This window comes from Melanotaenia boesemani, chromosome 6 (genome assembly GCF_017639745.1).
Source record: "Melanotaenia boesemani isolate fMelBoe1 chromosome 6, fMelBoe1.pri, whole genome shotgun sequence".
NCBI lineage: Eukaryota > Metazoa > Chordata > Actinopteri > Atheriniformes > Melanotaeniidae > Melanotaenia > Melanotaenia boesemani.
In genome coordinates, this window is record NC_055687.1 from 9,980,849 (window position 1) to 9,995,730 (window position 14,882).

Consider the following 14,882-nt stretch of genomic DNA (forward strand, 5'->3'; position numbering starts at 1 on the left):
TTATTTATTTACTTTTTCTCATGTCCAAGGTTGTGAAACAGTGTATTTAACCTAAAACATGATCTTGCAGTGAATTAGCCAAAAGAAGTGATGAGTGAGAATGAAAGTACAACAATTAGAGAAGTGTTTTTGGACATCTGGGTTCATTTTCATTTTCATTTTGGTATTTGTTTATCTAGCATCTCTTCTTAGTTAATCTTTTCTAATGTAGACACTGTTTGTAACAAGAGTACCTATGTCTGTATAGTCTACACTTTTACTGTAAAATACTGTGCATAGCAGGTATAAAGGAGCTGACGCTTGTTTAGGATGGAGGACTTCTAAAAAAACCCCCACACTCTTTGTAATTTGCTTCTCAAAGTTGAATGATCCACCTTCTCAATGCATTCCTGTTCAATATTTCAAAAACTCCAGATGATGCATTTAACTTCAAAATGAAACTTTATTCAAATACAAAAGTTTACAGTTTAATCATAAGACAAGTGCTTAACAAAACAGCAAGACACAATGATCAAGGGAACAAACAGACAAACAAAAAACTCATTAAAATTAATTAGAAATAGGTCTTAAACCACAGGAAATAAAGTGCTTCCATTGCCCAGCAATGTTTCCTGTCTGTTTTCACTAAACATGTAATTAAAACTAGAGACTTAAACTATCACTGACTACATCACAAATACGAAGAAATGTTTTTTGTTTCTTTTTTGCTGTTTAGATTTGTGATTTAACTTTGTACTTTTGCATAAAACTGTCTTAAGTTCCTGGCTTAGGTTACCAGCACCAATTAGTACCAAACTGTGGAGGTAAAAGAAATTTGAACCTTGGATTTATGAAGCAGATAACTGTACAAATCTGCTGCTTTGGATGTAAAATAAGAAACCTAATTGGTTGAAAGCGCTCCATCTCATTCAGGACAATTAAACATCCAAATCAAGTATTTTTGGGAGAGTTGAGAATCACAAGAAGAGCAGTCCAGTTTTTCTTTATTTTTAGTTGTTTAGTAATAATAAAAAAGTGATCTTTTGTTGTTGTGGTTGCTGACAGGTTAAAATCAACTTTATGAACATGTTTGAGTGTATTTGTGTGTGGATAGTAGTGCAAGTAAAGCCTCTGTGTCCCTCATCTTCCTCTGAGATCTGAACTTCTCTGGTCACACGATGGGGTAGCTGGCAAGGTTGGCAATTCCACAGACGTTGCCACGGTTACGTGCCATCAGGATGTAGCCTTTGTTGCCCCATTCTTCACCCCAGCTGTCAGGAAAAACAACAATAAAAAAAGAAATGGTAACAGAGATGAGAGATGTTGAACATTGCCAGGAGTCAAACAGATTTTCAGTTTATCAGCTTGTCACAAGCAAACATAAACTGACAGACATCAAATCAACACAACAGCATCAAAAGAACACCGATTCATTTTAGTGGCTTTAGGAGCCACCTGATGCCATCATACAGGTGATAAGCCCCACCTGTTCTTGACAATCCAGTACTTCTTTCCCTTGGTGGTGACACCATAGCCAACTGCCAGCACAGCATGATTGATGTCATCCTTGTTACAGTTGGGGTCGTTGTAAACACCTGAGCACACGACAGATAAAGGCGAAGAAGCAAACTATGAGCTCAAAGTGCATCCATGAGCCATCATACAAACTAAGCTCACAAAATATTTATGTAGAATTAACTTTTTAAACTGCATTTTCAGATTTTTCTTTAATCCGTTAAGATAACTGGTTATTTCTTGTTCCTCTAAAAACTTTTATTATTATTATTTTTAATTACTTTTACTGTATCTGTTTTATTGTTATTTATGTTTTGCTAAAAAAGCAAAATAAAAATACCATAGCATAAAATAAAATACAAGTACACTGTCACCTTCTAATTTCACATTTAAACCATGTAAAAACTATGTGCTGTTCATACATATGAATGACCTTTCTAAGTGTGTAAAGTAGCACATTTTGATGTGTCTCTAAAATGTCACAGATCATAACAATTGCCTGGTTCAGTCAGTGTCATCTCAGCTGCTCACTGACCTCTTTGGTAAAACTGGAAGCTGGGCTGCATGGCGTCGATGCCCACAGACACTGGACCCACTTTGAAAAGTGCGACGGCCAGTGCATGCTCATCACCCACCGGGACTTCCTTGAAGCCTTTGCACTGGGCTGCCATCCCTGAAGAATTGTAGCGGCATGGCTGGGTCTGCAGACAAGACAACGAAGGAGAAAATGCCACAATTATTTGTTTGATTTAAAAGAATCTGCCAGTAAGATTTAAGGAAACCACACATGTGTTGTTTACAGAAAGATCTAAAATTATTAGAAAGACAGAAAATAACTATACAAACAACATGTTTCAGAAATGTTGAGCTGCATATAAGCTTGAAAAAAAGTGAAAATTTTTACAGGGTAGAAGATTGAATTTAACAACATGAAAACCAAAGTAAAAAAAATAAAAAAAAATATGACAGTGATGACTAGATGCATTAAATCAGTAATGAAAATGCTTCTGACAGCTTTTTGTACCACAACTTGTGACTGTCACATGCTCATTACACAAAACATGACTGATCACATTCCAAACAATGGGGAGCGTGCAGGTTATTTTTCATTACTGAGCAGTTGTGCTTCCTCCTAAAGGCCGGAACAAAAAACCTGTGTTAGCTTTGTGGGACAGTTCACCTTTCATCACATCTGCTGACTCACTTCCCTTAGTTCAAAATTTGTTGTTTTTCTGACTGAGTCTGAGAAATAGTAAGTTTCTTGTAATGTTTGATGGCACATGTCAACCACACAATTATGACATCCTGACTGACAAGTCAGAAACTGTAGATCTTTTTAGTTTCAGTCTACATTTCTATAAATGCTCATAAAGTATTTCTTTCTCTCTTTGTTATAAAAAAAAACTAATCAAATCCAAGGGGCCGTAATTGAAGTTAACTAAGTCTAAATGTTTAATTTATATCTTATACAGAATCAAATTATTATTAAATTAAGTAGAATTGTTTAATAGAGCTTGGTGTCTATCTATTATAGAGGGAGGGAAAATATTAATTTTAAACTATTCTAATGTTACATTAAACCTGTATGTATACATGCTCTTAAGGAATTTAGATTTTATACACAAGTTATGATATGACTGATTTTTAAATAGTTAATTACAGTTTTTGTTCTTGACCTGCTTATTATTTATATTGACTGTTTAATTAAACCAGTGTTGTTTGTAGATTGTAGATTTTAATTCTGAAACTTCGCTGTGCTAAATACGTCCACAGTTTTTGGTCCACGGATGACCAACAATGATAATGATCAGATAACTCATTTCTGAAACATGTTTATTACAAATGTCTGGTCACCACCAGTCGCTTGCTTTTTTTTTTCTAAATTGTTTTTACGATAAGCATCATGTTTAGATTTATGTAAGGGTTCAGCTTTCGAAAAGATTGTTGGAAACTTTGGTTTGTGGTCACAGAAAATGAGGTCAGACCAGCAACAGTAAATGTGGAACATGTGACTAAAGCAAAAACAAAGAAAAAAATGTTCAGAATCTGCAAACACTTAACCACATTCTCAGAAAATATTGCTGCCAACTGATTAAGATTAATACATTTCTAAGTAATTAATGCGAACTATGTGGCTTTCTCACCTCTCCTACATATGGGTAGGCCGCCTCAGAGTCAATGCCTCCGTTTTCCTGCACATACTTGAAGGCATTGGTCATGTATCCGCCTCCGCAGCCGTCATTCTCTGTGACACAGTCCACCAGGTTCTGAGGACTGAGGTCTATGAGCTGACCTGTCATCTTGGCCAGCTGACCCTCAAGGGCCCCAGCAGAACTAAATGCCCAGCAGGACCCACAGGAACCCTGTCAGGATTGAACAAAAGAAAGGATAGAGATGAATATGTGCTTTGGATATAATTTATATAATTTCCTTCATTATGAAGGAAAACATATGAAGAAAAGCATTGAAACTATTGTTCTATGGGCTCAAGCTTTAGATGATGTGGAATTTGAACAAATAAATGCTGTTTATGCAGCTAGTTTAGTAATCAGTTATAAGTCATTGTTTTCCAGTTTCTGTGAGGATTTACTGCTTACATTATAATAAACTGAACGAATTTTACATTTGGTTTTTTGTATGAGAATAATTTGATTAATCTACAAGCAAAACATCATATTTACATCTTAAAAATATATAATTAGCTTTAAAGGAAATCAGATTTAAGAGATTTTTGTTTTAAATAAAAGTGAAGGTTGCATTCTTCTGTCTGAACAGTAGGGGTCAGACTTTGACCATTAATAAAAACAACAAAGCCATTTCTGTTTGTGACATGAAAGGCAGTAACCACAGAGAAGTTGGGTTGTATCCAAGTTGGATGTTGGGTAGTTTGTGTTGTGCAGTCTTGGCAAAGAAATATGCATATGACACAGTGATTATGTTCAGTAGTGGCTGCAACAGCTGTTTGTTGATGTATCAACAGTGTATTTATGTAGCAGTTGATGCATCCATTCATTCATTCATTATCTAAACAGCTTCGTCCATTAAGGGTCATGGGGAAGCTGGAGCTTCACCCAGCATTTAGCAGGTGAGAGGCAGGGTACATCCTGGACAGGTCACCGGTCCATAGCAGGGCTTTGATGCATCTGCTTAAGTTTATCTCTAAGAACATATTTTGTTTACAATCATCATGTTAAACTTAATTTGATGCCTTCTCTTCTACTTTATAAAATTTTTCAAAAGCCCTCTCAGCCTATTGCTCTTCCTCACAAATAGCACTTTAGCTGATGCTGCTCTGAATTACCATGTTACAATCACTAAGATACATGGTTACTATAATGTACCTAAACCCCCCCCCCCCCCCAAAAAAAAAACATAGAGGTGAAATCCATCAACATAATAGCTGCTTTGTATGATTCAACAGAGTTTTTAGTATGCAGAGGAGCAGCCACGACAGCCATGAGTTGCATAATTCATGAACAGGACAACAGGAAGTGGAGGAGCTGCTCAAAAAATCCTGTTGCTGCTTCAGATTAGATTTCATCCACCAGGGGGTGACAGTGTCCTTTACATTTAATGACATTTCATAATATGTTTCATAGTTATCTGTCTTATACTTGGCACATTTTAAACAAGCTTCTAAGATCCTAAAAAACAAAATCTCATATTTAACATAAATGTGTCAGTAGCAGCAGCCAGGAAGCAATGCACCATCTCTCATCAATAATTTCCTCTCTAGATTTTTTCAGTTGACAGGTTTCCAACTTTTCTGGCTGTGAATTGGTTTTTCTTCTTCCTGGTTCAGCATGTCTCAGCAGAGTCAACCTATTTTCCTACCACAGTCAGACAGAAGGTCTGTTATTGCATTTGTGATTAAAGCAGGTTTATTTAGGTTATTGCTAATTTCTCCTTCTATCATCACTGGTTTTTAACAAGAAAGTCCATATTAAGGTCCATATTAAGATGCAGGTTTGATGGTGTTACATGAGATCCAAAAGATTCAGGTTTATCCTCTTTACGCTTTCTTTGCACTTTATACATTTATTTTTTTTACTTTTTTCTTAATTTAATTATTGATTTTTACTTATTTTTTCTTTAAAATGTCTAAATTAGTTAAATATATAGGTATTAAATAAAATTTATGCCAACTTTTTAACAAGCTATAAATGAATATTGGAAGTTTTTTCTTTTTTTATAAAAGAAAAATACCTCATGATGTCCCGCAATTATTACTTGCACCTGTTTCACATTTTTAGCATAACTGACATGCATCAGAATGATTGCTGCAAAATGAAAAACAAAAAAAATATCTCAAAAAGCTTATATACTAGCAAAGCTTACACCTCAACAACGTGGGTTTGCTGATTTAATGCAGAGAATATGAACTTGAATACAACATTAAAGTTGGAAAAAATGAATAAAAAGTTGGTGAAATATGCTGTATTGTTGCATAAGTTTACCAAAAAAACAAACAAACAAACAAACAAAAAAAACAGCTTTCATCAAAGCTGTCCATAAATGGATTTTGACTGATTTATTTTAAAAAAATGGCTGGCAGGTCATTTTCAAAACATCAGCCTCAGATTTCTTCTTAGTCATGGTGGTGATCTCCTTCACCGTCCTGTACAGCGAAAGTACAAGAAAGCGGTAAATGGGATGGGTAAATTTTTAGCTCATATTTAAGTTATTAAGCTTATTAAATGTCTTTTATTGGCCATTAGAAACTGTTATCAATTTTAACAGACTGAATTGGACTTCATAACAGGGATGGACATAATTTTAGAAAGTTACTCAGGTGTATCAGTTGCATGGGTAATTTTTCGGTCATGATACTGACCATACAGCTGCAGTGGCTGATGGTGCCAAAAATCCAGACAGATGTCATATGAACACAGAGCGAACAAATTTGCTGCACACTAAGAAAATTGAGCTTAGCTCATTTGTACAGTGTTGATCCTTCAGAGAATCATCACACTGCATTTCATTGAGTTCTAACTGCAGTTTCTCTTCCACTTCTGCAGCTTCCACCAAGAAAGGAGTTGAGAATAGTTTGATTTCTTGGTCAATGAGAGAAAAATCCTGGAAGCACTGTCTGAATTCTGTTTCAAGAGATGTGATCACAGATGCATATTCCCCTTTTTTTGTAGAAAGTTTGCCGCCATAGTTTGGACACCCCTGCTGTAGGGTGTAAAGGCAATTGCAGTTAAGAAAGACATTTGGGTGGGTGCTGGGGAGGGAGAGAGGTGAGGAGGAGAAAAAGGAAAGACCAGAAGGAGATGAACGAGACAGAAGATCCAGACTTATCAAGGAATGGGCTCCGTCATATGTCCTAGTTCCCACTAAGGGGAAGTCATTAGCTGAGGTCTTGAAGGAGGGGCTGACATTATGTCACTGATCACAATCACTGAAATTAGGATACCAGAAGTATTGGAGGTTTAAAATGTGTTGCAGTTGTATAATTTGTGGATTCTGAGTAAAGCTACAGCAGTCTTCATTTCTGGTTTTCTAATGTGCTCTTTTTACCCAATCTTGTTACTAACTTGCTGCCAAATAACTTCATTAATGCAACATGTTGCTCCAGCTGTTTATAGTTCCACTTACTTTTCTGGCCTTTTGTTGCCCTTATCTGGATTTTTTGAGACTTGATACTGCCACCAAATTCATCATAACCTAATATTGTCTTTAAGAAGTGAAGTGTTGTTACTAAAATAACCTAATTTAGATTTTTTTTATCCTTTTTGAACTTGTTTTAAGATGTTTTGCTATTTAGCTGCAAGATCTATTACAAAGCAAACATCAAAGTCAGTGATAATATACTTTGTCTTCTGACCTGGTTCTTCACTGGGGTCACCATGCCCTTCTTTCGGTAGTCAAGAGACTTGGGAAGTCTTGAAACTTTGTCATCCAGGGCCATGGTGAAGCTGCGCTCAGGGTTCGTTGGGACAATCAGGCCATTCATCCTTGCATTCACTTCCTCTAACGTCTGCATAAACACGGACATGTTAAACATGTTAAAATTCTTCACCATGATTCAAGTCTTAAATGCACTGCAGACAACTCTCATTCACATAATAAAAGTGTGTAACAGCAGATAAGATTTTCATGTTAAACCGATGACAATAAAACAAAAGGTGGAGAAAGCAAAGGTCATGGGTTGTAGATGGAATTTATTCTTTAATTTATGACAAGAACAAGTAAAATAAAATGTAGGGGGAGGAGGAGGATTTAATTCAGTAGTGTCAGGAAGAAAAGAAATTAATGAACAGATGGCCTTAATATGGTTTACACCAAAGTGAAATATAATTTTCACAGCAAAAATGTCAAAATATAAAATCAGAGAAATGATGAACTCATGTAAGAACTTCCAAAATATAAATCAAATTTTAAAAACAGAGCATGACCAAAACAATTTCAGAGGTAATTTCATTTTTTTTTTTTTTTTTTTTTTTTGCAACAGTGAATGATGGGCTACACGGTATTTGGCAGTTATATTTAACAATCTCTGTTCTAGAGCATGTTATACCAGTGTATGCAGAATTATGTATTTTCTTATATTCTCCCTGAACAGTTTAAGCTTCCTTGAAGGCAAAGAAAACTATGAAATTCTGACTGTTGCAGAACAAACGTGTTGTTTCTTTAAGAATAAAGGACATACATGGTCCCACTTTTTCTCAATGGATCAGTCAGACTTATGACAAAAACAAAAACAAAAAAAAACAAAAAACAAAACAAAACAAAACAAACAACAACAAAAAAACAAAAACAAAAACAAAAAACAAACCTCCATTCACTCCTTATTGAATTCAACTGTTTCCAGATCAGCTCAGTCTAAAATCCAAAAGAACCTCAAACAAGGCAACAGGCTGTCTGTTCATTTCTTAGCATAATTACAGTAAAAAGAAAATGGAAGGACATCCTGAATTTACAACCACATAATCCTACATAAACAAGAATTGGCCGTTAACATCTACACATGTTCTGTCACTATGAATGAGCGGAAGTGCTGATACGCTGCACTTCATTAAGCTTGCTTTCCACTTAGATTTGATTTACACTTTGTTGCAGCTTCCTCATGCAAAAGTCATCACTTATGCAATGACATGAGACCCACAACAGCTGATTTAAGGACAGTAAACACATCACCTCACTGCTGCACCACGCATGAATGATTAAAGTAAAAAAAAAAAAAAAAAAAAGAAAAAGTAGAGATGACACTAGACTACAGCTGAAAGAAGCCTGAACTGCTGAAGAAAATAAAAATTGTTTGTTTCAACTTCCGAAAAGACTTTCATTATACCTGGATTGTGATCAAGTCACTTCTAGTATTAGTGATCATGAAGTACAGTCTCAGACTCACCATGTCACCGAACTGGTTCATCCCCAGCGTGAAGGTGTGCATGCCCAGCGCTGCCTCCTTGTTGTGGGCATCAATGTAACGCATGTTCTTTTCCCAGATGGCTCTGCGTATTGCCTCTTCATCCTGAAAGAAACAAAAGAGTCGTTTAAGTCCTGGAAAAAAAGAACTGGATTCATCCTTTTCAGGAAGAGAGAGAAAATGTGTTCGTCAGTTTAGCTATCTCTATTTTCTTGATTGATGATCGCAAATAAATAGTTTTTTGTTTTTTTTTAATGAGCATGTTCCAACTGTAACAATGATTTTGTACTGAATTAATTGTTTGCATATTAAAAATAAACATTTTACAGCGTATCTTAACATTCATGAATAAGTAAACAGAACTTCAGTTCATTGTGTGTATTCCGTGAAAGTGGATCTGGCTCACTGATTTAAACAGTTTGAAACTAGTTAAATGTAAGATACTAAAGTGAATGAGCAAAGACTCAGTCCACTGATAGATATTACAGACAGACTTGCCATTCCTACATGCTATTACACTTTCTTTGCTTGAATAGTCATGTATCGGACATGAAAAGCTCACAGCTGCAGGCACTGAAGCCATTTTATGATTTGTGACTGTAGCATAAAGCCAACATGCAAGGCTGTTTCAGGAATAATGTGCGGGACCAATACTGACCCACATGCTGTTTGCATTCTTTTTATTGCTAACTGCAGAAACATCCATACATCACTTGTATATAAAAAAACAGAGCATCTTTACAGCATTCCCAAAGTATAAAGATTTTAATTTACTGACTTCCTAAACTGAGGAGCCGTCGCCTCTTTGGCCTGTCAGAATAATATTCAAGTCATTTTATTTCACCCGAGGCAAGTGAGCTACATTAGTCGAACATGAAAATGTCTGCATGAACACCTGACAGTTGATGGAAACTAATCTGGGTAAACAGGGCGAATTTTCATTATAATTAGTAATGAAAAAAAAAAGAAGTTTCTGTATTATAACTTCATTTGATTAATTAGGTCAGTTTAACCAGTGCACATTCACACAAAGATCAGTACAGTTTATACAGAATGTTTTTGAAGAATTACGAAAAGATTATTGCTTTTTATCCTCCCACCACCATCAACTGTTGATGAAAGGTTTTCTTAATATAAGAAAATAAATATGGGAACAAGATGCAGCCAAAGGGTTTGGTTGGCTATCTGGAAAACATTTATTCTCTGCTTATGGTCCATTAGCATAACTCTAATCATACTGATATCCATTCCACTAATGAAAAATGCAAATGCTTCAATAATTCTAATAATGATGACATTTTAAGGAGGGGTGAATCTGGGGAAGTGATGAAGGAATGTTGATTAAAATCTGCACGAGTGATGTGCACATTATCAGCTTACTGTACAAGAATATGAATAGATCACTCGCTACATAATGATCATCTGAACATGCTCACATCATTAGCATGCCTTTAAAAAAGAGGTACAAATAAAGGCACATAATTACTCACAATCTTTAAAAAGCAATGCAGAAAATAGACAAGCTGAATGTATGCAGCTGCACAAACTCGCATAAAGTGCAGACTCAAACACTCACGCTAAGCAGCTGTGGAGTGCTGACCTCTAGCCGGAGGTGAAGAGCAGGGAGGGATGACAGATGCTCAGAGAGCATCCAGGAGGTAAATTTTTAGTCAGCTCTAGTTTAACACCAACTTACCTATATTCCTTCCATTATCACAGTCAGGATCTTAAAAAAGAATAAATATCACAGGGGAATGGAAACTCAAGCATCAGAGGAACGCTGAGTCATATGCTGAGGGAATTTCCTTAGTAAGAAATTACTAAGGAAATGACCCAAACTAACAACTTTAAACTAGCAAACTGGCCAGTTTCCTTAAATTTTAGTTAAAAACCAACAACTTGATCAAAACAAACTAACAAAGAGTGGATCTCTATCCCTCAAGGAGTTATTTCTGAAGTACTGGAAAGACATGAAAAAAGTGAATTCTCATTGTGCATGTCCTGCTTTACTTTTGTCTCCATCTGTTTCATTTCCACTGCAGGCCAAAGCATAGATGTAGAGCAACCAAACACGTTTCTTGTTTTCCACATGACATTGTTTACCTCAGAGTTATTGTAGGTGTGATAAAACAGCACGTTAAGAGAGCTGCGTTTGGCAAAGAATGACACCTCACAGCAAGACTAACTTTTTACCAAATAAAATAACATTAGGAAACTACTATAAACTAATGGATAATTTGATATTATAGTATAAAAACAACTGTCTTCCTATTTTGATTTATGTTTTTCTTCAGTTTTCCCATTTACTGTCTGAAATACTCATATAAGTTGTGTTTCAGGGTGTGAATAAACAATCTTTGTGGTCATGTTTAACTGAGATGTGATCCATTACCTTCCTCTACGAGTGTAGCAGAGGCACTGACTGGCCATTTTTGAAAATATCCTACGAGGGTGTGAATAAATCCTTATTAGTTTTTTCTTTTTTTTGCTTCTTATTTGTGGAAACAATAAACTGGAATTATTTAAACACTTTAAAATGTAAAAAAGAACATAAAGAGCTGAATGGAGCCCTGTAGTTACTGAAAACTACCTAAAACCAACAGAAAAACATCTACTCTTTTGAACATTCTTTAAGCAAAGCTTGATTCTCAAAATAAATAATCATATAAAAAGCCAATGAATGAATAATTAAGTATAAACAGGCATGCTAAAGACGAGAGAAGACAATGAACTGGTTGCCTTATTGTGTCCTAGAGACAGTGAGAAAGCAAAGATGACCACATGCTGAGAAAGCGGAAGCACAAAGGGCTTTAAGACGGAGGCAGAATCAAAGCAACAGAATAAAGACACAGTTTGCTAATGAATCCATGCAAACACAGCTAAAGGAAAGAAATAATTACTGTTGCTCTGACTGTGAGAGTTGGCTTTGAAAAAGAAAATATTTTAATGTGGCTATGATAAATAATGTCAAACAGCTGTCTTGGCCTCGCATGCATTCTGTAATATATTATTTAAATATACAGATTTAATGGAGTAAATTTAATGTTATAGCCTAGAGCATGAAGAAATTATGGTTTTGATTATGGTTTTGTAAAACACATTTAACTCCAAATTGTTTTGTTGTTTGTCTTTGAGCAGCATTTGCTGGCTGTAAAAGTCACCTAACCTACATAATCTCCTGCGTCAGCTCTTTTAAATGTTTTCACTTCTTTTTTTTTTTTTTGTTTATTTCTTTTTACATCATGTTCCTTTTATCTGTTTTTGGGCTAAAATGTTTTACATATATTTCAACCCTACTTTTACGCATTTGTAATACAGGATATGTTGACAATTACTCACCGGGGTACTGTATTCTCGCCTCATCGTGATCTTAAACTCTTCCCACTGGTTATTCAGTGAGGCTTCATCCAGTTGGCCAAGAGTTGAGGCTGCCAGCAGCAACACGCACACACACGACAACATCCTAGAAGTACAAAACCACACTGAAATACCTATTCATTGTGGCCTAAAGGAGCTTCACACTCCTTCTATCTTTTCTACAAACTACATATTCTATGTAGTTATGGTTTTGCAATACAACCCCCCCTTTTTTTTCTTTTTAATCAATCTTTGCATGACTTTCTGTACCGCTGTCACATCAGCCTTTCATTTTCTATCATTCTGTGAAAACCAAAACAACTCCGAGAAGCAGTTTGAAGAAAATACTTTTCCAGTTGATTTTGGAAGGAAAGCCTGCATCCAGAGACTCAAAAGACATAATTTCTTGTCTGAGGTCTGTTTCCACTTAGCTGGAAATCAAACTGTGGGGAAAATAGCGTTTGAAGGAACCATCTTACAGCAGCTGCATACCAAATACATGAGTAATAGCAATCGGGTCTCAAGGAAGTTGTTTTTAAAGTTTTCTTTTCTTCAAATTCAAACACTTCCCCCAATGTACACTTTATCAAACTCACAGCATTGAAAACTTTTCTTAACCTTTGCATCGCTGTACTTTCCTGCCATCTGCAATACATCAAGTTTACACTGTTTTTTGTTTGTTATGTCATGCTTCTAATCTGTGTCTGCATTTTTGTACAGTTTCCAGTAAAGGGCACTAATTTAAGTTCCTGCTTTTAGTTGAGTGAACATTGCTCTTTTGTTTTTTATTTTTTTCTAGCTTTGAATGCGTGTGGTATGTTCCGCTTACATTTTCTGCTTCCTACACACACGAATTATGTTCGACATGGGTTCAGCTTTGGGTGAATCAATAATAAAACTTTGTTTTGAATAGCTTTGTGTAATATAGATATCATTTCCAGCATTTACATGCAGCTGCAGCTGGATGAGTCATATGAATTCTCCTGGTGGTATTTTCTCTATGTTTTAAGAATAAATTCATATATTGACAGCTTATGCTTCTTCTATTGTATTTTTTTCACAAAGCACAGCCAGCTGTGGTGCTAAGGGGTGACCACCAGTTTAAACCTGTCCAACCCTCTGGCCAGCCCACACAACCGACTGTATTCCCCTGGAAGGCACTCATGTATGCATATAACTCCAGTCTAAACTAGAAACTTCTCTCGGTAAATCAGTCAGTCTTTATTTGTCTAAATAGAATTAACTTAGAGAATGTAAAATATAAGGGGTAAAAATAAACCCATATGTCAAAATATAGAGCTGGCTAAATGTTGTGGGATTAATAACACAATTTTTGATTATTTGTACTTATCGTTTTCATTTTATGTAGTTTAAATGTAAAATTCTTGTGGCTTTTATCAACAATTCACAAAACTTTATATTAAAAACTGCTTCTACTCTTACTTTCTCAACTGAAGGTAGTTGGCAGTCATGCAAACATGTTTAAAAAAAGGTACGATTAAAACAAAAGTACCCAGTGAAACTGGTGGTCTTAGCCTGGTCATCCCAAAACAAGTTTTCTTGCTCCACCACTGTCACATTGATTAGCAGAACTCAAAATGGCTCCCATTAATGTTCTAGCTCTTCAGGATTGGGTCAAAATCTTTCTTTAATACAAATCTTATCCTACATGCTTTCTTTGTTGGAAAATATAGTAGTGAAATTATCTTAAACTTAATTCATAGGAAGAGTATCCTTAAAGTCACGCTTTCAGTGGATCATCACCTGCAGTGAGTTTTTTTGCAGTACTACACCACTTTTCTTTAGTTACACCACCTCTCCATGTTTTAAAACAAAACAACTTGCTGTAAAAAAAAGTTGTTAGAAGTAAGGGGTGACAAAACCGAAAGTAAAACTCTGCACCAGCAAAATCAGCAGTAAACAAACGTACCTTATGACTAAAAGTCAGCAAGTTTACTGAGGTCTCCTGAGTCTGACGCCGGGGTCCTCTGCTGTCGAAGTAGGTCAGTGTAGCTTTTTATATAGGCTGGATTTTAAGGAAGTACAATGGGAACTCCAGATCCAGGGAGGAGTTTTTCCAGGCAGGGAAGTTACACATCTGGTTTTACTTGAACAGCATAGATCCAGATGATGTCAGGTGTCAGGTTACAGAGGCATGCTGAAGAATGTCAGAGGCGAGTGAACTGCTGCAGTTTGAGCAGTTTAATAAAAATGAACAATGGACTGAATTTCTTCTCTAATCTTGAACTTATTTCTCAGAGCATTGTAAAGGTCTTGGCAAAATTTTGCAAACTCATGTAGAAAATTAATCATGACGTGTAGTCTGCTTTTAAGTCTGTACTAAATTATCCTTACAAGCTGCTGCAGTGACAAGGCCAAGATTTCTAAGCTGAATAATCACTAATGAATGTTGGGACAAAGAGTAATGGTTAATCTTTTACTTCTTGGAGCCCATGGGGCCAGGTGTGATTGTTGCAAAAATGCCTTTTTTAGAACAAGCAACATCCGATTATAATGCATTCCCACAGCAAAACTAAAATAGGTCCTTACCAAATGCGTAGCACATGCCATTTTTGTCTAGTGGTTATGTACTTCCTCCTCATGCCAGTCATGTGTGTATATATGAACATGTCGTGTGACTCCTATAGTCACACAGCAG

At 35.8% G+C, this 14,882-nt stretch overlaps 1 protein-coding gene across 1 annotated transcript; it reads right to left on the bottom strand.

Moving 5' to 3' along the window:
* Nucleotides 1-422: 422 nt before the first annotated feature.
* On the bottom strand, nt 423-14,307 carry ctsk (cathepsin K). Its single transcript, XM_041987166.1, has 8 exons — nt 14,154-14,307; nt 12,206-12,329; nt 8,849-8,971; nt 7,322-7,474; nt 3,639-3,857; nt 2,030-2,195; nt 1,466-1,574; nt 423-1,250 (listed from the first exon to the last, which is right to left on the bottom strand). The coding sequence occupies exons 2-8, from the start codon at nt 12,326-12,328 to the stop codon at nt 1,151-1,153; spliced, it is 993 nt and encodes a 330-aa protein (XP_041843100.1). The 5' UTR covers nt 12,329; nt 14,154-14,307; the 3' UTR covers nt 423-1,150.
* Between the last annotated feature and the right edge of the window lie 575 nt (nt 14,308-14,882).

Coding starts and splice junctions, on each gene's coding strand:
- ctsk (XM_041987166.1), bottom strand. CDS start 12,328: ATGTTGTCGTGTGTGTGCGTGTTGCTGCTGGCAGCCTCAACTCTTGGC. Junction 3,858..7,321: donor TGACCCCAGTGAAGAACCAG/GTCAGAAGACAA, acceptor CAATCCTGACAG/GGTTCCTGTGGGTCCTGCTG. Junction 1,575..2,029: donor CTTCCAGTTTTACCAAAGAG/GTCAGTGAGCAG, acceptor TCGTGTGCTCAG/GTGTTTACAACGACCCCAAC.